General features: G+C 40.3%; 2 protein-coding genes across 6 annotated transcripts; one reads left to right on the top strand and one right to left on the bottom strand.

Moving 5' to 3' along the window:
• The first annotated feature begins 1323 nt into the window (after positions 1–1323).
• On the top strand, positions 1324–18483 carry LOC118215255 (ankyrin repeat domain-containing protein 34A). 2 transcript variants are annotated; one of them, XM_035395856.1, is made up of 2 exons: positions 1324–1699; positions 11657–18483. In XM_035395856.1, the coding sequence occupies exon 2, from the start codon at positions 11718–11720 to the stop codon at positions 13302–13304; it is 1587 nt and encodes a 528-aa protein (XP_035251747.1). In that variant the 5' UTR covers positions 1324–1699; positions 11657–11717; the 3' UTR covers positions 13305–18483. The 2 variants fall into 2 exon arrangements, with proteins under 2 accessions (XP_035251747.1, XP_035251738.1); XM_035395847.1 differs by having other exon boundaries at positions 1326–1699; positions 11637–18483.
• LOC118215263 lies at positions 17645–26733 on the bottom strand. Of its 4 annotated transcripts, none has more exons than XM_035395879.1 (9): positions 26621–26733; positions 25852–25922; positions 25283–25325; positions 24082–24258; positions 22467–22613; positions 21709–21765; positions 21061–21177; positions 20683–20751; positions 17645–20184 (listed from the first exon to the last, which is right to left on the bottom strand). In XM_035395879.1, the coding sequence occupies exons 1-9, from the start codon at positions 26663–26665 to the stop codon at positions 20014–20016; spliced, it is 897 nt and encodes a 298-aa protein (XP_035251770.1). In that variant the 5' UTR covers positions 26666–26733; the 3' UTR covers positions 17645–20013. The 4 variants fall into 4 exon arrangements, with proteins under 4 accessions (XP_035251770.1, XP_035251761.1, XP_035251779.1 ...); XM_035395870.1 differs by lacking the exon at positions 26621–26733 and adding an exon at positions 26033–26123; XM_035395888.1 differs by lacking the exon at positions 26621–26733 and adding an exon at positions 25044–25102 and having other exon boundaries at positions 25283–25360; positions 25852–25937.
• Between the last annotated feature and the right edge of the window lie 170 nt (positions 26734–26903).

Here is a 26903-nt window from a genome sequence, read left to right as displayed (position 1 = left end):
GAGGTTTTCTTGCAGTGGAGTGTGCGTGTCACCGTGGGAACGCTTCTGTAGGAATCCAGCAAATCAGTTGCCATAGAAACTGCGTTCCATAATAGCTACAGTCACTAAATTGGTATTTATGCAGTCTGAGAATAGGCTACAATTGTTTCTCCTCACATCCTTTCATCATCCTAGCTCCATCCCCATTCCTGCTACACATTGTATAAAATACTGGAATCATCATTAGAGAAACTGGTCCTTCAAATAACATACCTTCTACATAAGATATACAGTTCATGAAATTTGGACAGACACATTACAAGGCATTCAGTACACCATGTTTTGCAATTGGACATTGGTATTGTGGATTAATTACAATGTCTTAAAAAAGCTCACTATCCACATATAATAGATTGAGAAAGGGACACCAAGACAGCAGTGTGAAGTGAGTCAGCATGATCTCTCAGCTTTATCATCAGAAGAGGGGTACTCTGGGATTCCAGGGCTGTGATGCAAAGGAGGTAGACAAACAATTTGGGAAAGAGATATCAATGTAGGCTGTAGCCTACATATTAATATGTTGTATCAAATTGTTGATATTTCATATCTAGCTCTCGGGGCAGTAGCGACAGATACAGTCGTTCTGTGTGGGTGGACTGTGCATACAATTTAAACGTTTGTAGCCACATTGATTATATGGCCATGTATTGACAGCCCAATTGTTGTGGTAGTGGATACACAGGCCTATATCAAGTAAGTGAAGTTGTCTTTTCTTCCAGGATGAAGAGACTTTCCAGTTATACAAAACAAATCATGTAGCCAATTGGTCCTATGACAACTGCCTATTTACAGTATAACACCATGCCAAAGCATATTGTAATAATTTAAATTAATTAAACTATTGGGCCGTATGGGTTGCAATCTAAAGCTGGGGAGTAGCCTAGCCTACAGTTTTTTTTTTTTTTTTGCCAGACAACTCCATTTCTTGGAGAGGCAGTACAGTTGAACCCCCGAGGTAACCTGCTTAATGCAAGATGTGATGACATTTAAATTAGTTCGCCTGTTGATTATATAAGATGCGAATTGTGTAGCCAAGTCGTTTTTGTAAATAATGTGTTCGCGCAAATAATTTTGTGGCTGCAAACTGTGAAATATTTGGGAAGAACAGTATGAAACTGCAAACACTGTCAGCTGTGAACACGTTGCTTGTGAAGCAAATCTATTTTTAGTCACCAATGGTATCTTGCGGTCGGCATATTCTCTTAGAATTGCAATTTAGTTACAACGAGTTTTAACGAATGTCTTGTCTAAATACACACGCACGCACGCAAGCACGCACGCACACACACAAAAACAACACGCACACACATGTACACACACACACACACACACGCTACCCCTCACTCTGCCTCATTCCACAGATTCAAGCCTGGCCACATTGAAAATTCAGCGTTCCTTCGTATCTTCGGTACTGAGTGGGAGCGCGTTAGGCTACTTCTCTTTCCCACCAAGCTACCCACTCCACACCCCCGCAGCGACGCTACTCGTCTTACCCTAAACTCGCGATCGCTAGAGGGATATGGGGGAGGGGGAAGGCAAGCTAAATGCAGAACACTGTCAAATAGGAATAGCTGCGGAGTACTTGACTGAGTACAGCTGGGCTTAGGGGGGAAAGAAGCCAGTCCATGGAACCCATATAAATAATCGCATCACATACCAGGTAAGGCTTCATATTTAACCACGCTATTTTAAGATACTGTTATGTAATAAGAAATCGCAACGACGAGTGTTATCTGTAACATATTGTTAGCTACAAGTTGTTTTAAGTTTCTTTTCTTTTACTAGTAAGGGCATTGGTACGTTAGCAGACTATTGATATGCAATATTGCTAATTTGTATCTGGTCTCAGTATATAATACAGCCTCCTCCTAAGTGAAAATGGAAAAATAGCCTCTTCAAATGGAAAACCTTGTGCACAAGTCTCACCATAAAAACCAATGTTCAGTAGTTCAATGTTCTGACAAGCCATGATGCTGATTTCTTTCAAGAACTTTGAGAGAAAATCACGCATATAGCACCGTATGATTGTAACGGCATGGTCAATGAGCTTCTGGAGATATCTATGCTACGTTTCGCCTAGAAAGCACTTCTAATCACACTCAGCACAGCAACGGATGCCTCCCCATTATTTAGTGAACCTGCTGTAGACGACTCTAGGCATCTCTTAAATGGTGACCAATTTCAGTCATATTATAAAGATTACTGCAATAAATAAATGGGACTTCTGATAGCTTCTTCGTATGCCTTCTTACACCCTGGCAATAGGTCAATGTTGCATCGTAATAAATCGTGATATGTGGTTGTCCAAAATACTGAGGTCTAAAATAATAATAAATTAATATGCCGTTATACCAAATATTGTCCATCTTGCTAGTGCTATCGGACTGATGTGCATTATTTGCATAAACCAATTTAAAATCAAGTAGGCTCGTTGGTGAATTGTCTTGGGCAGAGTGCACTGTATCCATTGCAGTCCTCTGGGCTACTATATATACGGTTCAGACAGCCAAAACCGCTTGATTATGGAATATTACGAGGGAGGCGGTCACACAAGGAAGAATGCAGGTATGATGCGTGAACGCCAATATTTCTGAGGATCAATGGATCATCACACAATAAGCCGTTATAATTCCAATTGGCAGACATTGTTTATAAGAACCTTATATACTCGAATTGCAGTCTACTGTATATACACACTCACAAAACACACACGCACACGCACGCGCGCGCACACACACACACACACACATAAAATAACTTTTTTGACATCCATGGGTCAGAATATGATAATGCGCAGTTAGCCTAATTGTTTCGCAACAGACATAGGCAAGTATTGTAAGACTGAAGGCATGGTTTACCCCAGAAAGATAATAAGGTTCGAACAGCTAAGGCGTAAGGAGACTAGTTTCTAAAGTGGTTTGGAACTGGGCTTTACAGTGTCTTACTAAGTTGACTGCAAATATTATTATTATTATTATTATTATTTATGATAGGGCATGTTTTCACACATTAAACGCGTATTAATGTAAACGTCTATAGGTTCAGCAACCGAAAGAGGTAGCTTAGGAACATGTCCTAATTTCTTAAGCTATGTGGCAATATGTTGGCTTTTGCCACTGGCCATTAATTCAAAATCTGACCCATCACTTTTGGTGAATTCTGCAATGCCAACCAGACGTCTCCGTCTGCGTTGTAACGCCGTGTCAGTACCATGGACAGCGAATATATTTTGAAATTTAAATATAAGTGGATTCGTTTGCAAATACTGTTTTCGAACTTGCTTGAATGTGACTGTTTTGCTTGATTAACATCGCGCAGATCAGTTAAAGTAGCCTGTTATTTTGAGCTTCAATGTTGTGGCTTACCACCACTAAATAAATGATTACATGTTTCTTCAGTAGGCGATAGTATTGTATTTTGAAATAATACTTTATAGTGAAAAGAGGACTTTTTAAATGCTAAAAATACCCTAGTAATGGACGGGTGCAATTGGCTTTATCTGAAAGCGAAGTGGAGCCAGTCAGGGACAACCTGCGCCAGGCCTCGTTTGGTACTCTATACCATTTGTAACCATTAAAAACAACTGACTGAAATAATAGTACAATGATTTATGGGTTGCCTATCAATTTAAATCCAAATGTCTATGAACATTGCAACCTCCGAAGGGCCAAAGTATTTTAACCAATAATTTTATAGCACCAGACTTATATTATATTATATTATATTATATTATATTATATTATATTATATTATATTATATTAATAGTTTTCATAACTGACAGCCGATATAATGTCCTGATGTTGGTAATCACTGCAAATCAAAAAAACTTAATGGCTTGATAACTGAAAGATGAATATGTTCCTTGCACTGTCCCGTTGTGAATTTTATTGCACACAACTATTTTAATAGTACTGTGGCATGATTTATTTATTTATTTTATTGATATTTTTGCTCATATGAAATTAAATGTCAGTTTAATATTGCTTCATGCACCATAAACAAGTTTACATTTGTGATATTAAAATCTGTGCAGCCCCATTGCATATAAAATAATTAACTGTTAACAATTAAACTGTGGCGATTAAGGCTAAATCACATTGATCTTGACCCCAGTTTTATAATTACATGTAAGTCAATTGTTCTAATCATGTGATGCTCGAGTATAGTGGGAAAATATCAATCACTGTACCAACTTGACATGGTACTAATAAAGTAAATATCATACACAGGCTACATTACATTCACATGGTTGTTTTATTTGTAGAGACCCATCATTTCACAATAGTTTTTACACCCATAGTCTCTTTCTTGACTCTATACCATTAGCTCAGCATGTGTAGCTTAATTACTAACATCGTCCCAGGAGGCCAAGAAGGAGGATTTGAGATTTGTGCATATTTAATGATGATTGTGTATGAGAATTAAGTGGCAGTAATATACAATACACACACAGGCACTCATTGCAATTTTCAGAAGTGGAAAAACATGCACTTTGTGAGTACATGTAATAAAAAAAAATAGTCAGACAATGTGAAATACAGTACAAGCATTATAATACCATAAACAGATGGTAAAATGGAGCATGGTTTCTTCCCCGTTTGCTTCTTGAACATAACCTTAGAGAGCCCACAATAATTCTTAAATGAAACAATGACATGAATGCGGGGAAGGAGTAAATTGGCCTGTCAGCTCCTGTCATCCTTCCATATGCTGACTCAGAGCAGAATTCTGGCAAATCCCATCCTCCTCCATAACCCAGCAATTTCTTAATATTGGTAATATAGCCGGAGAAAGGAACTGTCCGAGCCGGCTGTGATTAGGCCTGTTGAAAAGGCCGCCTTGCTGGTCGGCATAATCCGATGAGGCATCGTTCGCCCCCGGTGGCAGGGGGAGATTGGCAATCAGTGGAACAATCGTCTGAGATTGCAGCGGCGGAGGGGGTCGACCTCAGTTTGGCGTGATTGCGAGCCGGCAATGCTGCGGATGCACGCGGCTGTCTCAGCTGGGGATCCAGGGCCTCGGAGAGCTGATGCATATGCATATCATCGTCTAATATCTAATATTCCATGCAGCAGGCCAGTGACTGCAGGTTCGGAAGGGTGACTTAATTTCTAACACTACCATCACTCACTACTCGCCCAATAAGGTGGTCGTAAGCATTGGTTTTGGACTTTCACATCGTAGTTGTATCTGAATGGGGGGTGGGGTGGGGTGGGGGGGGGGGGGGGGGGGGTGGAGGTGGATGAGGAGAGTGAGTAGACCAAGAGAATAGATTCTGGGGTAAAAGAGAACTTTTGAGCTTTAATGAAATGGATGAGAGACCAATAAGGTTCCAATAGGCCGTAACATGCGAGAATCTATGAAAGTCTTTATGAATCTATACATTGATGTCACAAATCCATTAAAGGTGAAGAGAAAACCCTCAGGCTCAGACATAGAACCCCTTGGAGGTCAGTGACTGCCAAGGGAGATGTGTATTGCAGCCTTGTGTGCTGTAAGACCCTGGACAGAGAATGACTGGCTGAGTCAAAACGATTATGTTCTTGGAGCTGTCAGATTTATACCTCCATAAGTATCCAATGTGACAGAAGGAACAACAAATGAACAAGGATTTTTTTCTGTCGTAAGGAGAATTCAGGTTGACGGTGAGAGAGAGAGAAGACAGCGAGATTGTATCAGTCAATTCCCTATTTTTTATTTACTCATTGGGGATTGTGGGGGGTCATTAGTGAATTGTAACCTTAGAAGAATTATTACTCTTCTAAAGTACCAAGAAAAGCAGGCATTCTTAAGAATTAGACGGTTCAAACAAATGCAACTTCCAAAGCCCTTATGTGGTGAAACAAGATGTACTGAAGTTCGTGCAAGGTGATTAAAACATAGTTTTGAGCTCCAGTTCTTTGACCATTGGATATTCATCAATACTGCATATTCCCAGTCTGATCACTTGGTTCCTATTGAAACTGTACTCAGGGATGTATGCTTTATGGATGGATAAAGTAGAAAATAATACAATTTTGTTTGGTACCAGCTAAATTAATTTTCTGGTGCTGTGTGTGGTTCATTAAAGGACATATTTGAGTAATTTGAGTTACAACTCAAATTACACGCACTTAAACACATGTTACATTGCTTTACGGTTAAATGAAAAGGATACATTTTACAGATACATACTGTTATTTTGTGCCCTTTAGTGTTATACCTCAGAATTTCAGCTCTGCAGGTCCACAAGCTGTTCTCATACTACATACAAGACCACACATTTGTTGGACTGTACTTTGCTACCTATGGTTTCTTGTCCCAGCTCTCCCTTTCCCTCATTTCTCTATGCCTACTGTCATTCTCTGTCACACAACACTCAGAGGGAAATGTGCCCTCAGCCCCACCAGGCCACTGCTCACATGGTTCTACCTCATCTCCATACCAGGATGTCAGCAGTGATTTGGTCAGGCCATGAGGCACAGTGGGATGTTTCTGGGACCCTGCGATCCAAACGGAACCACAGTGCTAGGCCCTGCGCATGTGTCCTGGTCCGTCTGGCCGATGATGACTCATGCTTCAGAGCACATGTCAAAAAAAAAAAAAACTGAGGATGACTCTCCCTCCTTTTATTTCCAGCACAGGAGGCAAACAGACAAAACAAGCAAACATAAAATATATATTTTTAAAAGACAAAGCATGCACAGCTTTGCTGTATTGCTTGAGAATATTTCTGCTGTCTCAGGAGCATCAGTATGCATGGAATGTGCAGTCTTGCTCACTGGGGGCTGATCTTGCGGTGCAGAATCACAGAGAATCACTAATGAGGGAATCTGAGTCTGTGCTGTGCTGTGCTGTGCTGTGCTGTGCTGTGCTGTGCTGTGCTGTAGGCGGCGAGTGTTAGACATGAGATACCCACACAGCACCGTGGGCTGCTGCCTCATGGACACATGCTTGCCTGCAAGTCTTTGCCACATAGAGGCTTTTTAGTGTTTAAATTATATCGCTCACAGAAACAGTGACGTTACTCTATTCATTGCCATCAGGTGGCAAAGGGAGGAACTGGACAATGGCTAATAATAAAGTAATTCATCAGGAAATGCCTAAATGATTTCAGTACGTTTATAAAAGGCACTATATGCCAGTGCCGTGGTAACAGTATTCTTATTATTGCTACTAGGTTGTCAGATGCTTTCATTCCAAATGACTTACAAAGCTGTCTAGGCAAGAAAAGAATGGTGTGTCATTCACTGTAGCATTATTTCAGCCCTGAAAACAGAACTGCAGTACACACTGCGTGAACGCATATACTATATGTACAACTGGGGGACAGAATTTCAGCGGTCTACGACAACCTTTGTTAAAGGTCTTACTGCAGGTTACCATACTGTTCAGGCATCCATTTAACTGTGGGTTAATATTATGGTGAATTATAAGAATTCTGACACCTGGGGCTCCTCTTCCTGTTGTGACACTATCCTCTGTCCTCTGACATCACTGTCATTGCTCATCTGCACTAATTAAATTCTGTCACTGTCTCTGCCCCTCTGCTCAACAGTTGACGAGGGAGTTCAGTGCCATAAATCCCATTAAGAACAGCAGCTGAGCGCCATGGTGATATGTGGTGCATTCAGTGAGCTTGGGGGGGATATGATGGTGGCTATTTTCCAAATTTAGACCTGAGAGAGAAAAATGATCACATGCAATTTAGCTAAAATCTGATTCTTATTCCTTTTTCTTTCCCCTGACCCCATCCAGCCACTGGACCCCTCAGTACCCATTAATGGACTCTTCTCTGACAGGTAGCTGTAACTGATGTTTCCACTGAAAATGTGACTGGTGACTTGAGGGGAAAATTCAATTTTAAATCCATCTCAGCTGAATTCCTGGGGTTCCTGGGGCAGTATTTTAATTGTGCTGTCCGTCTGAATAAGGCTGGGCTGGTGGTGCCTTTGCTGTTATGGAAATGCCTTCCTTGTTTCATGTCACCCCTCCAGGATGAGCAGCTGGGTCATGCTGCTCTTGTCACATTTTGATTGATGGGATGGTCCTCAGACGCATCCTGAAGCCTCTGATTCAGGCTGTATATATATATATATATATATATATATAACATAACATAATATAATGACGAGAACAGGCAATTCAGCCCAATAATGCTCGCCATTTTCCTAACTAAGTTGGTGCTCTGATTACCTACAGACTATATTACATATTATATATACTGTATATATAACAGACTATACTATATAGTTTAGTTGCTTAGGCAACATTTTCATGTTTGGGAAAAATACAAATGTAGTGTATGAACTGATGGGCACGCCATGTGGCACAGTCGGCAGGGTGGGCAACTCTCAAGCCACATGCAGGCAGGGGTTCGATTCCCTCTCCATGGCACCTTCGCTACTGTGATCCCTTTTCTGTCTGTTTCACTCCGCTTTTTGCCTTTTCAGAATAAATCCAACAAATATGAAAGGAAGGCGGACTATTAATGCTGTTCTTTTTTAAAGTATAAGTAATTTAGCATTGGTTGTTAGCTGACAGGGTCTATATGTCCGTTGTGCTGTATGGGGGATGCATAAGGCGGGTGAGAGAACACAGTGTGCTACAATAAAAATGGACCAGCGGCTCCATTCATTCCGCTTCCATAAAAGGCAAGAAATCAAAGAGGGAAGCTCTGTACACTCTTGGAAGGGGGGCATTAAATGCAAAGCAGCGACCTTGGTCACCAGAGGGGGCTTGAGTCCGAGAGAACAACTGGAAATGAAGGGAGCCAGCCTTCTGGAGAGGTGCGTTTGACGTTTACAGACAGCCACAGGTGGCAGGAGTTCGGGCAGTTCCTCTCTGAAGCTTTCATGTTATGAAATGGCAGAGCATTACTAGGAGAGACCCTGATGTGCCCCCCGGCTGTGCGCAGTTTGGCCTACTGCCCCTTCTTCGGGGCCCACACCTTTCTGTGCAGGCCCAGCTGACCAGGGAATGCTGGGCAGCTGCGCTCGCATTGGATAGATGCATGGGATGGCAGTGCAGCATTTTGGTTTGGGAACTGGTCTTGTAACTCAAAGATGGTGGGTTCAGTTCCTAGCTGGGGTGCTGCTGTTGTACCCAAGGTACTTGACCTGAATAGCTTCAGTAAATATATCCAGCTGCATAAATAGAATGTATGGGGAAAAAAAAACGAATTTTTTAAGGGTTCATTCTGCCTTTTTGGTGTTGATTGATAGAGGACATTTTCATGTCAGTCCAGCCTTCATGCAGCTTCAAAACCACTTAGACATACTCCACAGTGCACCTTCAGCGAACAGAATCCCTCAGCAGTCAATAATTACATTATAAATATGCCATTGTTTCATCATTTTGAAGTCAAATGACATGTATTTATGTCAGCCATACACATGATATACATATGATACAAATGATAAAGATAATGAAATAACGGCTCAAAATTGTGACTATAGACTGCTGTTCACTGAAGGTGCACTGTAAAGTATGTTTAAGTGGTTTTGGAGCTGCATGAGGGTTGCCTCCATTCACGTCCATAACCCGCGGCTGACTAGCAGGCGCTGCATGTCCGCTACGATTCAACTGATGTGAAAATGTTCTCTGTTGATTGACAACACCATGGATGTGTCGAAAAAATACAGCTATGAAAGTATAAAATTCCAAACTATCCCTTTAAAGTCTCCTTTTGTCAGTTTAACGCTGAAAATCTTATGAATGACAGCTGCAGGACAGCTGCTCACTGCCCTTGGTCCAGAAGTCCATCATGGTCCATCATGGCAGTGGCTGGTGAGGCTGATGGTTTTACCTGGGCTTTTGCATGGATTTTGTCAGCTCACTTGTTTGAGCACAGTCTGTTCTTCTCAGCATCGTAATATCCTGACAGATCTCACAACGTGTCATGGAGACGACTGCGATTTCAAGTTTTCAGCTTCGTTTGGCAGTCCATCACTAGTTGGGTACAAACATGATTGTTCTTCAAACAATTAAAAAATTTTTTTTCTTCAAAGTATATTAATTTTACATGGACATAATAGGCAACACAATGTCTTGAAGGAGCTAAAACCAATTCAAGCTATGAAAAGTCTTTTTCACAATGCATTTCATAGTGATGAATCTATAATTCTGCGCATGGTGAAGAAACAAGAAAAAATGCTGGGATTTGTGCATAATGTATAATTTAAGCTTAACGTTGTGAATAGTATAGTCAGTGTCACACCATGGGGCTCAATTGTATCAAAGGGCATTGCAAAGAACTTTCCCGATAGAGAAGAAAAGGCATTTCACAAATCGTTTATGTCACATCAAGTTAGTCTTCACACAGTTACCTCCTTACATACTGTAGAAACATTCAAATGGGTCCTTTGAGCAGAGTAAAGGAATATGTCTATCATGCGCCAGTTCCCAAAATGTATTTCAGAATAGCAAATTCTTTGGATCCACTGAAGATTTGTGCTTCTGAAGAATGTGACACAGACTCTTAACAAAATAAATAGTTACAATTTGTACTTAAAATGACACAATAGCTAATTTTGTTTATGTACAGCACCTGACACCACATAACATCAAGATTAGAACTATGCTGAATGGAAATACATTTAAAATCTTTATTTACTTGTTGGTTTGTTAGCTGCTTTAATTTATCTGATTAAAATCCCAAGGGAAAGATAAAAAAAATTCCATGGCTAAAATGCTGGCCAACACACACACACACTAATTTGCTTTCTTTGTTAACCTCTGACCCTAAAAAGTGACTCATAATGGATGATGGATGGCTGCAGGCTACATCCTATCACCTCTGCTCACACTGCATAACAAATCCTTTTGGCCTGACTAAGAACCAATGGATACATTGGGCAGTTACATTTTATACACCCTGTAGATACTTTAAAAGCCTGTGAACAATGCATTTATTAACATTTCTTAAGATATGTACAAGTCATTACAAAGCAGTGGCAATGCTTTAAGATGGATGTCATTATGTAAAATGTTATTCTCAAATATGACATCATTTGACTTGACTTTAAGATCAGCCCCTGAAGAGAATAACCTGCAAACCTGCTTATGAATAACTTATGGAAATACAGTGTTGTGGTAAGAAAGGCATTGCACACGTACACTGTACTACGTATATATATATATATATATATATATATATGAGATGGGTGAGCCTTGGATCATTCCCCCAAAACATTGCATCCAAAGCAATTACAGAGTCTGTCCCAAAGGTTTACTACCAAATAGGCTTTGTGTTCTTGCCATTTATTTTATACAACTTAAAATGACTATCAGCGATACGTTGGGAATTATATTTAAAGGCATTATAATTTGGTGAAAAGTATGTTCAGCTTTCCCAATTCATTTTCTGAAGCTTTATTATCAGTACTTTTTAACACTGCGCCTATGAATTAAGAAGTGAGTAGTAAAAGTGTGCTCTCATTGGACCTCAAGAACGTTTATTGGTTGAATTTTGAAGTCGATAGGATGGGAAGAGTGTGCATTGCTCTATATATAACCCTAATAAGGAGTTTTAGTACATAATTGCATGATTTAGTGCATTATAAATAAGTTATTTTACTTCCATGATTTATATAGTCTCTCCTGTATCTTATTTCAGGTTGTTCAAATTTCCCTTAGGATGTCTAGGCAATACTAACCGAAGAAGGGCCTGACTAGGCAACAGAGCGGAGGAGGCACCATGGGGGACAGTGGGACCCTGCATACAGAGGGCAACGCCCTCCTCAAAGCGGTCTTCCAGGGCAAGCTTCGGCTGGCCCGCCTACTGCTGGAAGGAGGTGCCTACATTAACGAGGGCAATGAACGAGGGGAGACGCCCATTTCCGCTGCCTGTCTGGCCAGTTACGAGGACCCCCAGAGTCGGCAAAAGATGGTTCGTTATCTTCTGGAGAAAGGGGCAGACCCCAACATCCCGGACAAGTCCGGCCGGACAGCCTTGATGCATGCCTGTGCCGAGCAAGCTGGCAAAGAAGTGGTGTCCCTGCTCCTGGAGAATGGAGCAGACCCCAGCCTCAAGGACTACTCTGGGTCTTCCGCACTGGTTCATGCCATCAACAAGGGCGACCGGGACACACTGCAGGTCCTGCTAGATGCCTGCAAGGCCAAAGGCAAGGAGGTCATCATAATCACCACTGACACGTCTCCTTCGGGTACCAAAAAGACTAAACAGTACCTCAACTCTCCCCCGTCCCCAGGGGTGGTTGACAAAGTTTCCCCTGTCGCATGCATGTCACCCTCGGAGGTGGAGATCCGCACCTCCTCCTCCCCAGCAGGCGAAAAGGAGGAAGAGGAAGGAATTTTTCGCTTTGCGCTCACCTCTGCCTTACCTCTGCCCTCTGCCCGTCCTCCTGGGGAGAAACGAGCTCCCCCTCGCAAGCTCCTCAAACGGCTCAACTCGGAGCCCTGGGGACTGGTGGCCCCCTCTGTGCTGAGCGGCGCTCCACAGGACAGGGGGGATGGCGACCTGCAGGAGGAGGACAAGGTGGTTTTGGACATGAATGGCCTGTCCATCTCGGGCCCCGGCAGGCCCCTCCTGTCCCGCAGGCACAGCATCGAGACACACGACCCCTGCTCACCCAAACTCATCGACCGCTCCTGCTCTGAGGACTGTGCGGCCCTCTGTGGTTCCTCATGGGCTGACAAAGTGCAACAGCACCAGATACTGTACCGCAGGAACACTGCACCTGAAACTCAGGAGAATGCAGCCCCGGCCGCTGTGACCGTCCGTCCCTTAGCCCACCCCAAACTGACTCGAATGGACCACTATGAGTCTGAGACGCACCTGTGTCCTGAGTCCATACCGGGGTCTCCAGACTCAGGCCGGATTTCAGTGGAGCGTCGCAAGTACAACGCCTCCCCTCTCTCCCTGCTGACCAGTTCCTCACGGGAGTCCTTGGAAAGTATCCCAAACTCTGTGTCGCCCATTACCATGCGGCGTCGGCCTCCAGGGCTGCTGGAAAGAAGGGGGTCTGGCACCCTCCTCCTGGATCACATTTCCCAGACGAGGCCCGGTTTCCTGCCCCCGCTCAACGTGAACCCCCAGCGACCCATCCCCGACATCCGGGCCAATGGCAAACCCACATCCCCGGTGCACTCCGGCCACAAGATCCTGGTGCCTGTGGCCCCCACATCCCCCAAGCGGGGCCATGATTTCAAGCTGAAGAAGAAGCTGATGAGGAGGCACTCCATGCAAACGGAGCAAATGAAGCAGCTTTCCACGTTCCAGGAGATCCTGGCAGAGAAGGTGATTGAGTTTACTGGGGACTAAGACATGCAGGCGACAGGGGTTGAAAGCTGGGGAGGTGGGTGGCGTGCTGCCGGTGGGAATAAAAATAGCAAACGATAAGGTCAATTTTCCTTCCATTACAAATAATTAGGAACCACTTTTTCCATCCTTAACCTTTCTTCAATGCCATTTAATTTCTCCTCTCCAGAGAAGGCATGCCTAATATGTATTGAATATGGATGCTTTGCTTATTTTGGTTTGGGTGACCTAGTTTGCTTGGTTGTTTCCTTTTTTAGTGCAGTGCAGAGCTGGAAAATCTCATTAATCATGTAGTTGGTTTGAATGCTGATGTTCTATTAATATTTCTTTTCAGTGTATTTTAGATGAGGATTTAGTTATATACAGTTCATGTTTAAAGGACAAATTAAAAATTTTGTGACTGGATTAGAAAAAAATAGATCCCTGATATGATGTGGGCATAACAGAAATTAGGACATGCATGTTCTCAAATCTGATATCACTAGGATTATCATGATGAAAAAAATGTTTTTAGACGTATGTATGTTAACACAGCAGCTGTAATGTTTTTCATTTCAGATGAGGTACAACATTACTAATCGACCCTGCTCTTGGAGATCTACCATCTGAAAGGTTTTCCCTCCAACCCTAAGAATGCACACCTCATTCAACAGTTAGTAGTATCAGGTGCGCCAAATTAGGGTTGAAATAAAAACCAACAGGGTGTAGGATCTCCAGAAACAGGGTTGGTTACCACTGAGGTACAACAAACTACAAAAATCTCCTATTAGGACAAATTACCAATGAACACCTTTTACTATCAATTGAAGGACAATTATTATATTATATGTACAATTATTATATATACTATATATAGTGTAGTTCACAAGAAATAATTCATTATTGATAGTTATTTTATTGAATTCAAGTATACTTCACCCATACACATCATAGTTATTCAAGCCACCACACATTTGACCTACCCATAGCATTCTATAATTGCAATTCACTGCTTTATTATGTACCCATAAAGGTAATCTAATCGAAGATAAAGTCATACCATAGGAGAGATCTTTTTATGAACATATTAACATATTTGACTGAAGTGCAATTTATGTGACTCTAAATTCCAAAGAAACTCCAGCAAAATGCATAAATGAAAAAATAAATGACAAAAAAATAAAAATAAAAAATAAAAAATGCTAATTTAAAGACTACGGCAGACTTTCCCAAATCAATGCACATTTGTGCCAAGGAGCTGCACAAATAAAATGTAAATAGTGTATTTATTCAATGAAAATATTTGTGTTTTATATAAGACATCGTATATATAAGATGTGTGCAATATGCTGTACTGCTTTACTAAGTCAATTACTTTCATGTGGTGGGTGTGAGGTGCTCTTTTATAATTTGCCAGAGGCCACCGGAGAACATCTGCTGGTTATCGACATATAGAACTGAGATGCGGCACTGAATGCAACGGCAGTTTACAGTGTAATACATTTTCTTGTGAGGTTGTACAGTTAGAAAAAAAAAACCTACAGTGTTAACATGCTAGGTTGTGAGCAGGAAAGTCTTCAGACATTTATAATGTCTACTCTTACATGTTGTTGTAACAACGATGTTTTCAAGCTTACAATAGGACATTTGCGTCTATTTTACAAATTTGAGCTTCTGTTTGAAATATTTCTGTCTTGAAATATAAAGTGCAACAAAATATAGTGTTCAATTCTGGTGGTTTAACTACATGTATTAGATATTTAGAACAAACAAAGGATATTTTTCTATGCCTGTTACAAAATAGCAATGTTCATTGTGATTTTGCCTATATTTTGTTGTTTGAAATGGATTGTAATACAATTGTGGAGCAATCATAGGTTTTAATGTTGATATTTAGCTTTATGTTTGAGTGGAATTAGAAAGCAAATATTTTTAAAGATATTACAAAGAATTGTTTACCAGGCCTCTCTTGAAAAAGAGATCATCAATCTCAGCGGGACCATGTGAGAAAGTAACGGAGGAGTAGAAATATCGACTGTAAATGACTGTACACCACATTTGACATATCAGTCTGGCTGCTGATGAGTGGGGTCAGTCATGTTTCCGTCTCCCTTGAGACCAGTGCCTATGTTTACAGTTTGCAGTTACTGAATGAATGTTTGCTAGAGAAAGATTGATTTAAAAAAGCTCAAGTATCTGTCTGAAACATCATTACATTTAACAAACCCCTATTAACCATGACCAAAGACAAAAACACACATTTGCCATTCACCTGTAGGCATGAAGTGTTGACGCGTCCAAACATCTGGATGGTTTTCCATAGGAGCAGTCCCAGAAGGTGAAAGCTATTGTTTGATTTCATAACAGCAGAGTTGGTCATGCCAACTTATTGTCAATATTAAATAAATGCCAAAAAGTTTTTAGTGGTGTAGGTGGTTCAGATCAAAACCCGAAGGGAAGAAGTGCTTTAGAATGTTCTCTGATCAACTTAGGTTCCATGAGAGGTGGAAAAAGAGTAGCTAAACATGTAAATCATTATAAATCAATAAGGAGTTTTGGGCCATGTGATATCACAAAAATGGGTATGTTGGGGAACAGGAAATAGATATCTTACATGTCAGTGTTGGTATTTGGAAAACATTAGCATGACTTATTTTGCTCTGTGGAACACTGTGATTACAACAATCAAGCTAATAAGAAACTTGTGCATTGTGAATCCTTAGATGGCCTAACAGCAAGACAGCTGCTTTTGTGGACCTGATAAAATGTATGAGGTAGTGCAGTTTTTACAACTGCGAACATGCTTTTTCAGAGCCACTACTGCCCAATTACATCAAGCAGTGAATCATACGATGGCAAATGGTCTTTGGCTTATTTCCCAAACGATTACCAACAAAGATACTTCTTGTTGCCCTTAGTCCAAGGGCATGACCAGTATGGTCTCTGGTGTGTTAACAACAATAACTTTACACAGCATTTGCTGTACTTTTTCATCTCGCATTTGGCACACTTAGGAAAGGCTTCTGTGTACGCTTGTTCTCATAGCTTTTTGTCCTTAGCTGGGCCCCACCATGCCGCATACATATCTGATTATTTTGTTTAACTACATTTTTTTTCTGCCAATGTTGTCAACACTCAGTCCTTCAACCTATATATCCCACATTTGTCTTTCCCTCTCGATGTATGCCTCAATTCTCATTTTTACTGCCTACAACCTTTATGCTTCCACACGATGAACTCCTGATCTGGCAAAACATTGACAATTTATATTTCAACTTCCTGAAACGATGAAGAAAAAACCGGTGAGAAAGATTGGCTGTTTATCACTTCCCTATGTCACTTGTCCCGATTTGAAATTAAAATAGGCGCTCTGCCAGTGTGCCACGTAGTTGTTTGCATCTGCTGGTTTTGATTGCCGTGCTTGTGATGTCACCTCATAAATCAAGTTATTAACTATATAAATTCCTGCTGGCTAAATGTTCATTTTAGGGCTGGATTAAATCACCATTTGTCCTTACATTTGACTTAAGAAAAGAAAAAGAAAAAAACATTGACTGCAATGTGATTTGCGCTCAGCTGTCTTGCAAAAGATATGCAAGTCTAGGCAGCGCCTGAATGGTTTCTGTACATTTACAGCTGTATAAATGGATTGTATGTAACAGATTGTAAGCTGTATACATTGCACATGATAAGAGTATCTGCTAAATGCCTAAAAAAAGTCTATATTCACCCTTAGTTTTTTCTAAATTGCTGTATTTATGTGTATTTATTTTTGCTGCACAGATAACATGTCAATAAGCTAATAATTGTAAATAGGAAACAATTTTGTGTGCTAGTGACATCACCCTCCTTTCAATTGCTTTTTGACACATCTGTTCTATATGACAGGATATGCGTTAATACAAGTATCAAAAACTGAAAGAAACAGGATCAGTATCATTATACAAGCAGCATCTTGGTAATGAGATATTTGTGGTGTCTATTTTAAGCCATAACCAAAAAAAATAAAATAAAATCAGCGTGTGTCTGAGGTCACATTGTACTTGCATGTGCCCACAATTCAGGCTAATTACTCTTTATGCTAAAATGTCCAGAACTCAGAATCAGATTAATTGTGTCAGTTAGTGTTCATATGCAACTAAAATTTAGGGTTTGGTCTTTATTTGACAGCCTTAGTATGCAGCCATTTTGAATGAGAAATGAGTCATTCTATGAACAGTACTCAACATGGAACAAGGAACAGTACTCAAAGGTCAGTATTAATATGGGGTTTATCCCTGATGCTTAAAATAGGTACTGCAAATCAACGTTATGAGGTAAAAATGTTACATTCCTCCGCTCAACAGAAATGCCATAACCTCAACTCAGCAAAACGTGTTTATATTGAACGTCTGTGTGTTCAAACACCCTTAACTGCCTACGTTAATATTTGAAACCACAAATTTTAAATATCAGCGAAAAGAGCAAGAAAGAGAACTATACCATGTCCAAAGCATGCAGCAGTCTGGAGTAGAACAGCAATTGTGTCCGGACTGAGCTGTCAGCTAATACATTGTTTTTATAACATGGAACAAGCTTATTTTTTCTGCAGAACTTGACCCTACCACAGACCACATCGCCATTTTTCACGAGGGGCTCATGCTCTAACCGATAATAATCTAAATGGAAATACGCATTGTTGAATGGGTACATGCTTCCTTTGTTTTTAATCTGATACAAATTGTTTGTTTGAATGTGAAATAAAGTCGGGTGAGAGTCTGAGAGGTTGCATTATGCAGGTCCACAGTAGTCTTGCTTTAATTGCAATGGGGAGCCAAGCAAAGCGCGCACTCTCATCCATTCACAAAGATGTCTTGCTCGACAGGCTTCAGGTGTTCTGATCTGTCGGAGGGCAAGACCCTGGATTACAGGAATGGACCAATTGACTGTATCAATGGCCCATATAATGAGTGCCAAAGGCCACTAGGCAGGCCAGTGCACTGAGAGAAGAATACACTGAGGGACCCTGCGGACTGGTCTCTTGAGACACATTATTTTGCTGCTGCCACGCAACGTTAATGTGCTGTTTGTTTCCCGGTATATTGTGCACTACACAGGAGGTTCGCATTTCAAGTGTCCACACACGGCGCTGGGAGACCTGAGGAAACAACTTTGTGTTGTGTGAGTGACATTTGATGTCAATAAAAACTCTTTTATGACCAAACATCTGCATGTTGATTTTTCTTTTTTCACAGGAGACTGGGAAAGTGTCCAATTTTGCCCAATAAAGAGGTTCCACAAAAAAAAAAAAAACAATTTTCATTAACAACATCACTGACCCTATTCCTTTTTTAAATCCATTTTTCAAATTATACAGAAAAATATGACCATTACATTACATAAAACTACATTACATCCTTCACTGAACAACGTTCCACATAGTTTCATTTCTCTATACTGGTCCCAGATCAGTAGTGAGCAAGTGGGCATAATTCATAACTGTACATGAATGACTGAAATCCGAGTACAGGGGAGAGCATGAAGCAGAGCAGTCTGGGACACAGTAGTGCTCACTGAGGTGTTGTGTAACAGTTATTTGCATCCCATCCCCTCTATTGCCTTTGAGCTTTGAGATTCTTTTCCATTGCCCTGATGAAAAAGTATTGCTAGAGAAAGCAATTGTGCATCGAATCAAACTGTGACTGAGCAACAGAATGTGGGAGCAATAATCAGCAGGAATATGCAGATGGGGAATAAGCCTTCCGTTCCCCGGTTATTACGTCCAGTTTGTACACATGGCACAAGGCAACAAATCAATTTACCACAAGATCATTTAAATCATACATCTATCAATACGCAAATTCGGCCACCGAGCAACGGCTTTTCAACGCCTTTTTAAAAAAATATCGCACGGGCACGTCAAAGCGTCTAGTGGCGGAGCGAAGGATGCCTGTGCTTTTCCTTGAACGGCCAGTTCTGAGGGAACGGTTGTGTCTCCGGTGTCCGCATCCTTTTAAAACTTCCATCTGAAATTCCATCAGTGTTGGAGCCTGGCTCGCCCCTGCCTAATACGACGCGCCCTGAAAAGTGCCGAGCCCCCTGACCCCCGCCGAAGCGAGGCTAGCGTGGACATTGAAACAAAACCATCTCAAGGTGAGCCGTATAATCACCGCATCTGCTGAACACAGGATTATTCCAATGCAAATGGTGGTTTTCTTGTAAATATTAATAATTACCAGTATAAATGAATTAACCTGCTGTTGAAAACGGCTGAGGTGGAGGTAAGGAGGGTATTTTTGATGCACTGCATTTTCATGAGGATGATCTAATTTTGTTCTCCTCAGGTGTCTATGGCTTACATCCAAGTTTAAGATTTATTTGCATATCAATGGGATAGAATTATGCATTGTACTGTATTTAACTGACACTACAGTTGCTCTGCACACCTCATCTTAACAAACAAAGGGGAGAGATTTAACAGCGGGGCAAGTGGAGGTACAGCAGTCAGACTGTGAAGCATGAGTCAATTCATCTGTGGTACAAAAATAAAAGAACAAATTCAATGTGAATATTAGACAGGGATGTTCTCTGCGTGGTCGCAGAGCTGGAGTTTTTGGAAGGGAAAGGAAATCTGAGGCTTCAGGAAGGCTGCAGGCCAGAGAGCACCAGGTGCTGGGTTTGGACCGTGGAGCCTGCGCTGCCCCAAAAACCCAGTTTCCAGGCCCTGAGCAGAGCTCACTGACATGCCAAAACTTCAGGGGGTGTACTCTGGAGGCGGAGCTGCAGGCATGATCGTCGTGTAGATCCCTTGCGTGGGCAGAGAGATGGGCAAATAAGGACCGGCTACTGGCTCATTAACATACAGAGGTGGGTCGAGTGGAGGGTCTGAAGTGCTCTGGGCTCTTTGCTTGATGACCATGGCACACTGGAACAGGAAATTAGAAACAGGAAGAGGGACAGATTCTGGGCAAATAATGCAGTCATTCTCTCATTTCAGTGTAATAATACATCATTAGCATTAAGTCTGTAGAATACGGTATGTATAATCTAGCTGAACTAACAAATATGACATTACTTAATTTGAGTCTATAAACAAAAGATAACTATGAAAATCACTAATAATTAGATTCGAACTGTATCAAAAACCCTTTTTGTGTTTTGACTATTGAAAACAGATATTAATATAGAAGGCTTGTTTGCAGTATTCAATTGAATAATGGAAATGTCTTTAAAGTTCAGCAGACATGTCACCCTTTATAGTATATCTATTTATAGTAGATCTATCTCTATTTATCTCTATACCAACAGAAGAAACCACAAGAGTGGGCCAAGTTACAATTTAAGTGGGTTGTTTACCATTAAATGTCCTTTTAAGCCACAACCTTTGAATGAAATAATAAATATGCATAAATGCTGGTCTTACCAGTACAGAGACACTGAACTCCACGATGTAGAAAAAAAATAGTGCTCCTTGTATCCCGTGCACCTCATCCTGTGAAAAAAAACACTTAGCACTATTTTCTCCCCTGATTAAAAACAATTACAATAAACTGGGTACAACTGCGCCCCCAATCTCCACCCCCACCCCCAAAAAGGAAACTGGAATTTTAAATTAATATAATAATATAAATAAGGGACAAGCTGAAGTCCCACCCTGGCACTACCCCATATCTCCACCATGGGGCAGGTTTTCATCTCTACTGGACATTCTTGAGGTGGTTTTTAAGGGAAGAATAGAAAATGGCCTTGTGAAATATTTCACAAAAAGTCAAATACAGTATCAAAGTATTGGACAACTCACCAGCTGATTTTCATTACATGGGACTTCAATAGTCCACATTAACTCCACAGTGAGAAGGACAACAGCAGTGGCTGCTATGAGACAGCTGAAGATATTCATATAAACAGCACCGGTCACCTTTAAAGAGAAAAATGCATTGAAATACCTTTCACGAGAGTCATGTATAGGCAGAAATTGAATTTGAATTGAATAGCAGTAATTTGAATTAGCAAAGCTAAAACTGAATTATTGTATTTATAAATTGAATTGGAATTGCATAACTTGAATTTGTATTTTACTATTTGAAATTGAATGAAATAATTTGAATTTGAATACTGTCTTCATTGCATTCTATTTTCACTTTTAATTTCAAGTTTCGAATAATTCAAATTTAAGTGCTCTCACAGCTCAGTTTACATTTTCTACAGTACACATCTGAGACAATTCAGATTGTTGGCACTAATTTCTGCCCATAGTCACTATCCCTAACCTCACAAAAGTATCAGATGTGGTTGTATGTCTGATTGAAGTCTAACTATGCATCAACAGTTATTTTAAAAATTACAACTATACAATTTTATCATTTAATTTTTTTTGTCTTAGTCTTACAAATATTGCCAAGTCAAAGTCTTGGGAAAAACTGTGACACACAAAGACACACAAACTCACCAAATCACCGTTAATGCCTCTGTATGTCATGATAGAGATGATACCTGTGCCCACATGCTGCAAAGCAGACAATATTTGCATTCAGCAGAAATTTCCTGTGGAAATTTTATTTTGTTGAAATTCTATCTGGTGAATGCATTCAGACCTAAATAGAAGGCATCATAAAAATACAAAATTGGGCACTTTTCTAATTAAATATATGTATTTATTTATATTTTCTTACGTGAATCCCTGTTTATGCCATACATATTTCAAATAAATACTGTATATAGATCTTGTTCTGCCAATTGAATATTTAAATGAAATGTTCATTCTTCATTTCAGAAATTAGATTAAAGACATATGATTCCACCAGTACATTAGTACATTAGAAATAAAAATGTGTATTAAAGGGTGCCATTTAAGAAAAACACCCTTAGCTTAGCTCAGTTTGTTTTGGAACAGTAAATGTAGCTTAAATTTGACAAACATTTGGAATTTAAACATTAGTTTTGTGATTTGGGTTTTTAATATGTTGCACTTCCACAGAAGACCAGAAAGAAAAGTACATTGTGGCATATTTATTGCAAAATGAGTCCATCAGTGGCATACATATTACATGTCCTTAAATCATTGGCCCTGCTGAGTGTTGGGGTCATGGAGCATCACCAGGCTAAGCATCATACTTAAGTCAGAGGGTGCAAACATAGACAATCCACAGCAGACATGCTGCTTAAATTATGGGACGTGAAATGAGGCACTGCAATCGCTGTACTTACAATTACTGGACCCCAAATTGCTATTCCAGAGGTAACTGTATAGGTGCTGGGGCTCATATTTGCCGTGCAGTCCCACATACTCTTAAATTTCAAGGTTGCAATGATACCGAGGGCAGCTGTAGCCAAGCTGGTCATGATGTGTATCATCTGTGGAAAAGAGAATGGTTAAACCTCTGAGTGAATGATGGTGCGGTGCCAGGAAGGGAATTTGAGTGCTGGCCACCAGGGGGCAGCATAGGCCCGACTCACAGGCATAGCCAGCGTTGTGATAAATTCCAATCACTATGGCTTCAGTCAGTTATCTAATGATTGGGCCTTATAAAAAGGCCCGGTTCAGGCCTTGGGGAGAATGGTTTTGGGGACTGGTTGGTTGAAAGATCATAGATGGCATCCAAATATTGGAGGACGCCATATTGATGAACAAGGGATTTGAGTTTGATTGGCAGTGAGAGTGGGGCCCCAGATTTAGTGCTCCTTTAACTTTTACATATACAGTCACATCCGAAAGTGTTTAAACCCTTGATTAAAATAAAAACAAGCAAAAATAAATGAATAAAATAAACAAAACAAAAAAAAAAAACCATTTTTTTATGCTAATATGATTGGTCAATGAAAAAGATTTCTCCAGCATTTTTTTCCTGATAGATGTCATAATTATTCACGAGGGCCTACGCATTGACTTTTATTCATTAGTCCATCTAGTCCATCAGATAGTGTTACGATCTTTTGCAATGCATTTACGCACATTTCCCAGCTCTCTTTTTTGTTTCGTTTCCAAGACTGCTTCTGGATGAGTAGCAACAGTTGCAGCGACCACCAGGAAAAATAAATGTATACACCTTGTTTTTTGGAGGTGCTTCTTTTTTGTTTATCAGAGCACCACTGAACCATAGCCATAGCCAAAAGAAGACCTTGCCAAAATGTAACTCCCAAGTGGACAACATTTTAAAGTCTTCTTTAGGTATACCTTAGAGGTCCAAGAGTGTCACCACAGGCATTTTGGACAAAGTGATATAAAGGAATATCTGTGAAAATAGCAATATATTTCAAATGTGTGCAAATAAAAAATACAGACATATTTCAAGAAAGATTTAGAATATGGAATAGAATCCTCTAGGTTATACTTTCTCATTTTAGCATATGTTTACTGCCAATTGAAAGGCTCTCAGAAGACAAGAATCTTGGTGCTTGTGAATAAAGTACATGCACAGGTAAACCTTCATTCTTTCCTTACATTTTTATCTGCTTTATCGCATGCAGATTTTTATTATGATGAAGCAGAGAAGGAAGGACAACAGTTGTTAACCATCATGTCTATTTTTTCATTGTACTTGTCCCTGTCTTCTTTGGGTGGCCCTGGCATGCCATTTCCTCCTGTAACTCATTGCATATTACAGTATATATTGTCAGTATATTGGCTAATTATTGGCTGTTTACGGTAACAGCTCTAACCTTTGTGTTTATTGAAACATCTGAGGTCAAGACGACAGAAACAGTTCTACAAATGAATTAGGCGCATTATCATCACTTAAATCGCCCAAAATACAAACCAAAATATATTATCTTGTCATGACATTGACTGAGAATTAAAATAGACGTTTTACTTTATTCTTACCCCTAGGACTTTTGGGTCCCCAAACAGGATGTTGCACAAAAAATCCTTGATTCTGGGACGAGGCGGGGGGCAGAAGTATGCGGGGGGCAGGTGTGCCATGAGGTGGTTGTAGTTTGGCACTATGGTCTCCTGAATCTCTGTGATGGCCATCACTCCTCTCTGGCTGAGATGTTTTGTCTGGAAATGATTTAAAGTGGGCAGGCATGACATCGCAACAGTAAGACATGTATTTATATTTTTAAAACTAACTGTCATAATAAGAATAATAATTACAATAAAATGGTTCGTCATGTGCACCCTGCTGAGGCCTGTATGTGGCTACAACTGGCAGTAACTGAAAATACTTTTAAAATAGACTGTCACAGTTAGTTGGTGACCAACCCAATTTACCAATTTAGAGGTTGCAACGCTCAATTGCCATTCGAATCTTGAGTCCCATGAAAATACCTCACATTGCACCCCACCACCCCAGGCCATCCCATCCCTGTACAATTACAGCATATTTTTTGAGGGCCCCTGTGAGGCAGGACCCTTCTACCTCCCCTCCCCCCATATGGGCCTGATGACATTGCATTACATTACATTGTTTAGCAGATGCTTTTATCCAGAGTGACTCACAAAACTGGAGAAATTCAGTTCAAGTCTCAGTTAAAGACAAAGCCACAGAAGGCCCATTTATAATCAATAAGTGAAAAGTTCAATAAACAAACCAATAATTGGCATTGCAAACAAAAGTAAATACAGCTGTAAATCATCTCAAAAGGAAATTTAAAAAAAGAAAGGATTGCTAAAGAGGGTCAGAGGAAGGCAAGCTGCCCTGTCCAGATCACAATGGGAAGCTCATTCCACCGCCAGGGGCCCAGAACAGACAGCAGATAAGGAAGGCCATGCATGCAGGGGGAGCTGCCCAACTGGCTGAAAAGTTTTTCAAGATGGCTAACTTTAGCATTGTGATTACTTACTAAAAACCGACAGATTTTAGGAGTGAGGAGAACCCTGATTTCCTGATGTAGTGTCATGTCTGAAATGGAAAAGTGTAGAATTTCCACACAGCACCTTCATGTCTATGTTTAAGTGTTCATTTTTCAGAATTCTGACTGATAGCCAGGTCAGTATTTTTGCTAAACCCTTGATAAATCCCACCTTATAACTTAAAGGCCTCCACTAATTTGTTTAGTTAATTAGTTGCTTGGTCACTTACATTGTCTAATGTGTCCCAGTTATTTGTTTGTGCAGTCCTTCCCCTGAACGGCAGTTTGAGGAAGTGACTGTTTTTATTCTGCATGGCAGGAAAACCACACAATAGAAAGCTAAATACTAAATAGCATTTTTCTAATAAAGCAAATTGTTTGAACGGTCATTTTCATCCATTATAAGATTTGAGCATTCATGAAGTAACTACAATTGTTCTCCTAAAATAATTTGTGATCCAAAAGGTAATGGACATATGGAAAACAGCATATATTTTCTTTAATGATTAAATCGTTGTTCATTCTATTATTATAAAAATCAGAATTAATTATTATTATAGTCATGTAGTCTATTCTTACATTATTCAGAAGCCCCGTGAGAGAAAACATAAAGCAGCCAATAAAATTTTTCTATTCTTCGGAATGTTTAATCCTGCTTTCTGCAATAATTGCTAATGGAAATGAGTATTATGCATATATAAAAATGAAACATGTTTAAAATGTTTAAAAAAAATAAATGCTGAGTTACTTTTGACAAAACAAAGCTAATAGAAACCGTTGAAGTTTACATAAAGCTTACCTCGCACGTTGTTGTGACGCAAAATCGGGGCTATCTCTGTGCTTGTCTTCCCTGCAGTCAGGTGGAATTGACTGCAATAAGGAAATAAACACAATGGGTTGATGATTAAACACTGGTGATAAACTCCAGGTTGGCCTCAAATCTACCAGAATGTGTTCCCTTCTTTTTCCATAGTGCTAACCTGAGGTGGGAGGCTGTAAAGACTTGTGAACGAAAAAGGTTGCAAATGGTAATTTAGCATCAGAGTTTCAGTGGCAGTTTGACAACAAAAAGTCTTCATTGTTTTCTCTTACAGCAAGCATATTTTATTTCCATCATTGCTTTGCAAAAACAGAGATCATGTAACTTTTCAATTATTCTCACTGCTTAAGTTTCTGGTCTATTTTGTCATTTCCTCTGTGGCGTGTACACACAACATGATGGGATTTAAAGGAGTACTGTAGCTGAGTTCAGTCAGAGTGTACAACCATGATCTTTTACATTTGTCAATATCCAAATGCAATGCATCAGGTATATATCATCAACGTATAACAGTTTTATAGTTTTATTGGGAAACTTTTATTGAAAGTTGGGCGGTGGAATTTTACTAGGAATAGCAACGCAACTGTGTATGTGTCTTCACTCCTTCTGACCTTTGGTTCCATCATACAGAGCTGTACAATGGTGGAGCCAACAATGTTAACTGATACTGCAGACCAATAAAACTTTGTTTAAACAGAGTATCATAGTTTCAAGCCTGTATGTAAGCAGAAAGTGAGATTTGTCATACCGGGCAACGTTTTCCAATCTTCAATCGTCCAATTTTGGTGATCATGCACCCACTGTACCCTCATCCACCCTCATTGACAAGAGTGGAACCTGGCATGGCATTTCAGCTGCTGAAGCCCATGTGCGTCAAGGATCGACTCATTATGCGTTCACAGATGCCCTTCTGCACACCACTGTCGTAAACAGCTGTTATTTTGTGTTAGCTTGAATGAGTCTGCCCTCCTTAGCTCCTCTCATTAACAAGGTGTTTTCACCCACAGAACTGCCGCTCACTGAATGTCTTT

This window comes from Anguilla anguilla, chromosome 1 (assembly GCF_013347855.1).
Source record: "Anguilla anguilla isolate fAngAng1 chromosome 1, fAngAng1.pri, whole genome shotgun sequence".
Lineage (NCBI taxonomy): Eukaryota > Metazoa > Chordata > Actinopteri > Anguilliformes > Anguillidae > Anguilla > Anguilla anguilla.
The sequence above is the reverse complement of the archived record's forward strand: the minus strand, read 5'-3'. Positions and strand labels throughout refer to the sequence as shown.

Coding starts and splice junctions, on each gene's coding strand:
- LOC118215263 (XM_035395870.1), bottom strand. CDS start 26,092: ATGCTAAATTACCATTTGCAACCTTTTTCGTTCACAAGTCTTTACAGC. Junction 20,752..21,060: donor CATGTAATGAAAATCAGCTG/GTGAGTTGTCCA, acceptor TTTTTTTCACAG/GATGAGGTGCACGGGATACA. Junction 20,185..20,682: donor AGTTCAGTGTCTCTGTACTG/GTAAGACCAGCA, acceptor TTCCTGTTCCAG/TGTGCCATGGTCATCAAGCA.
- LOC118215255 (XM_035395856.1), top strand. CDS start 11,718: ATGGGGGACAGTGGGACCCTGCATACAGAGGGCAACGCCCTCCTCAAA.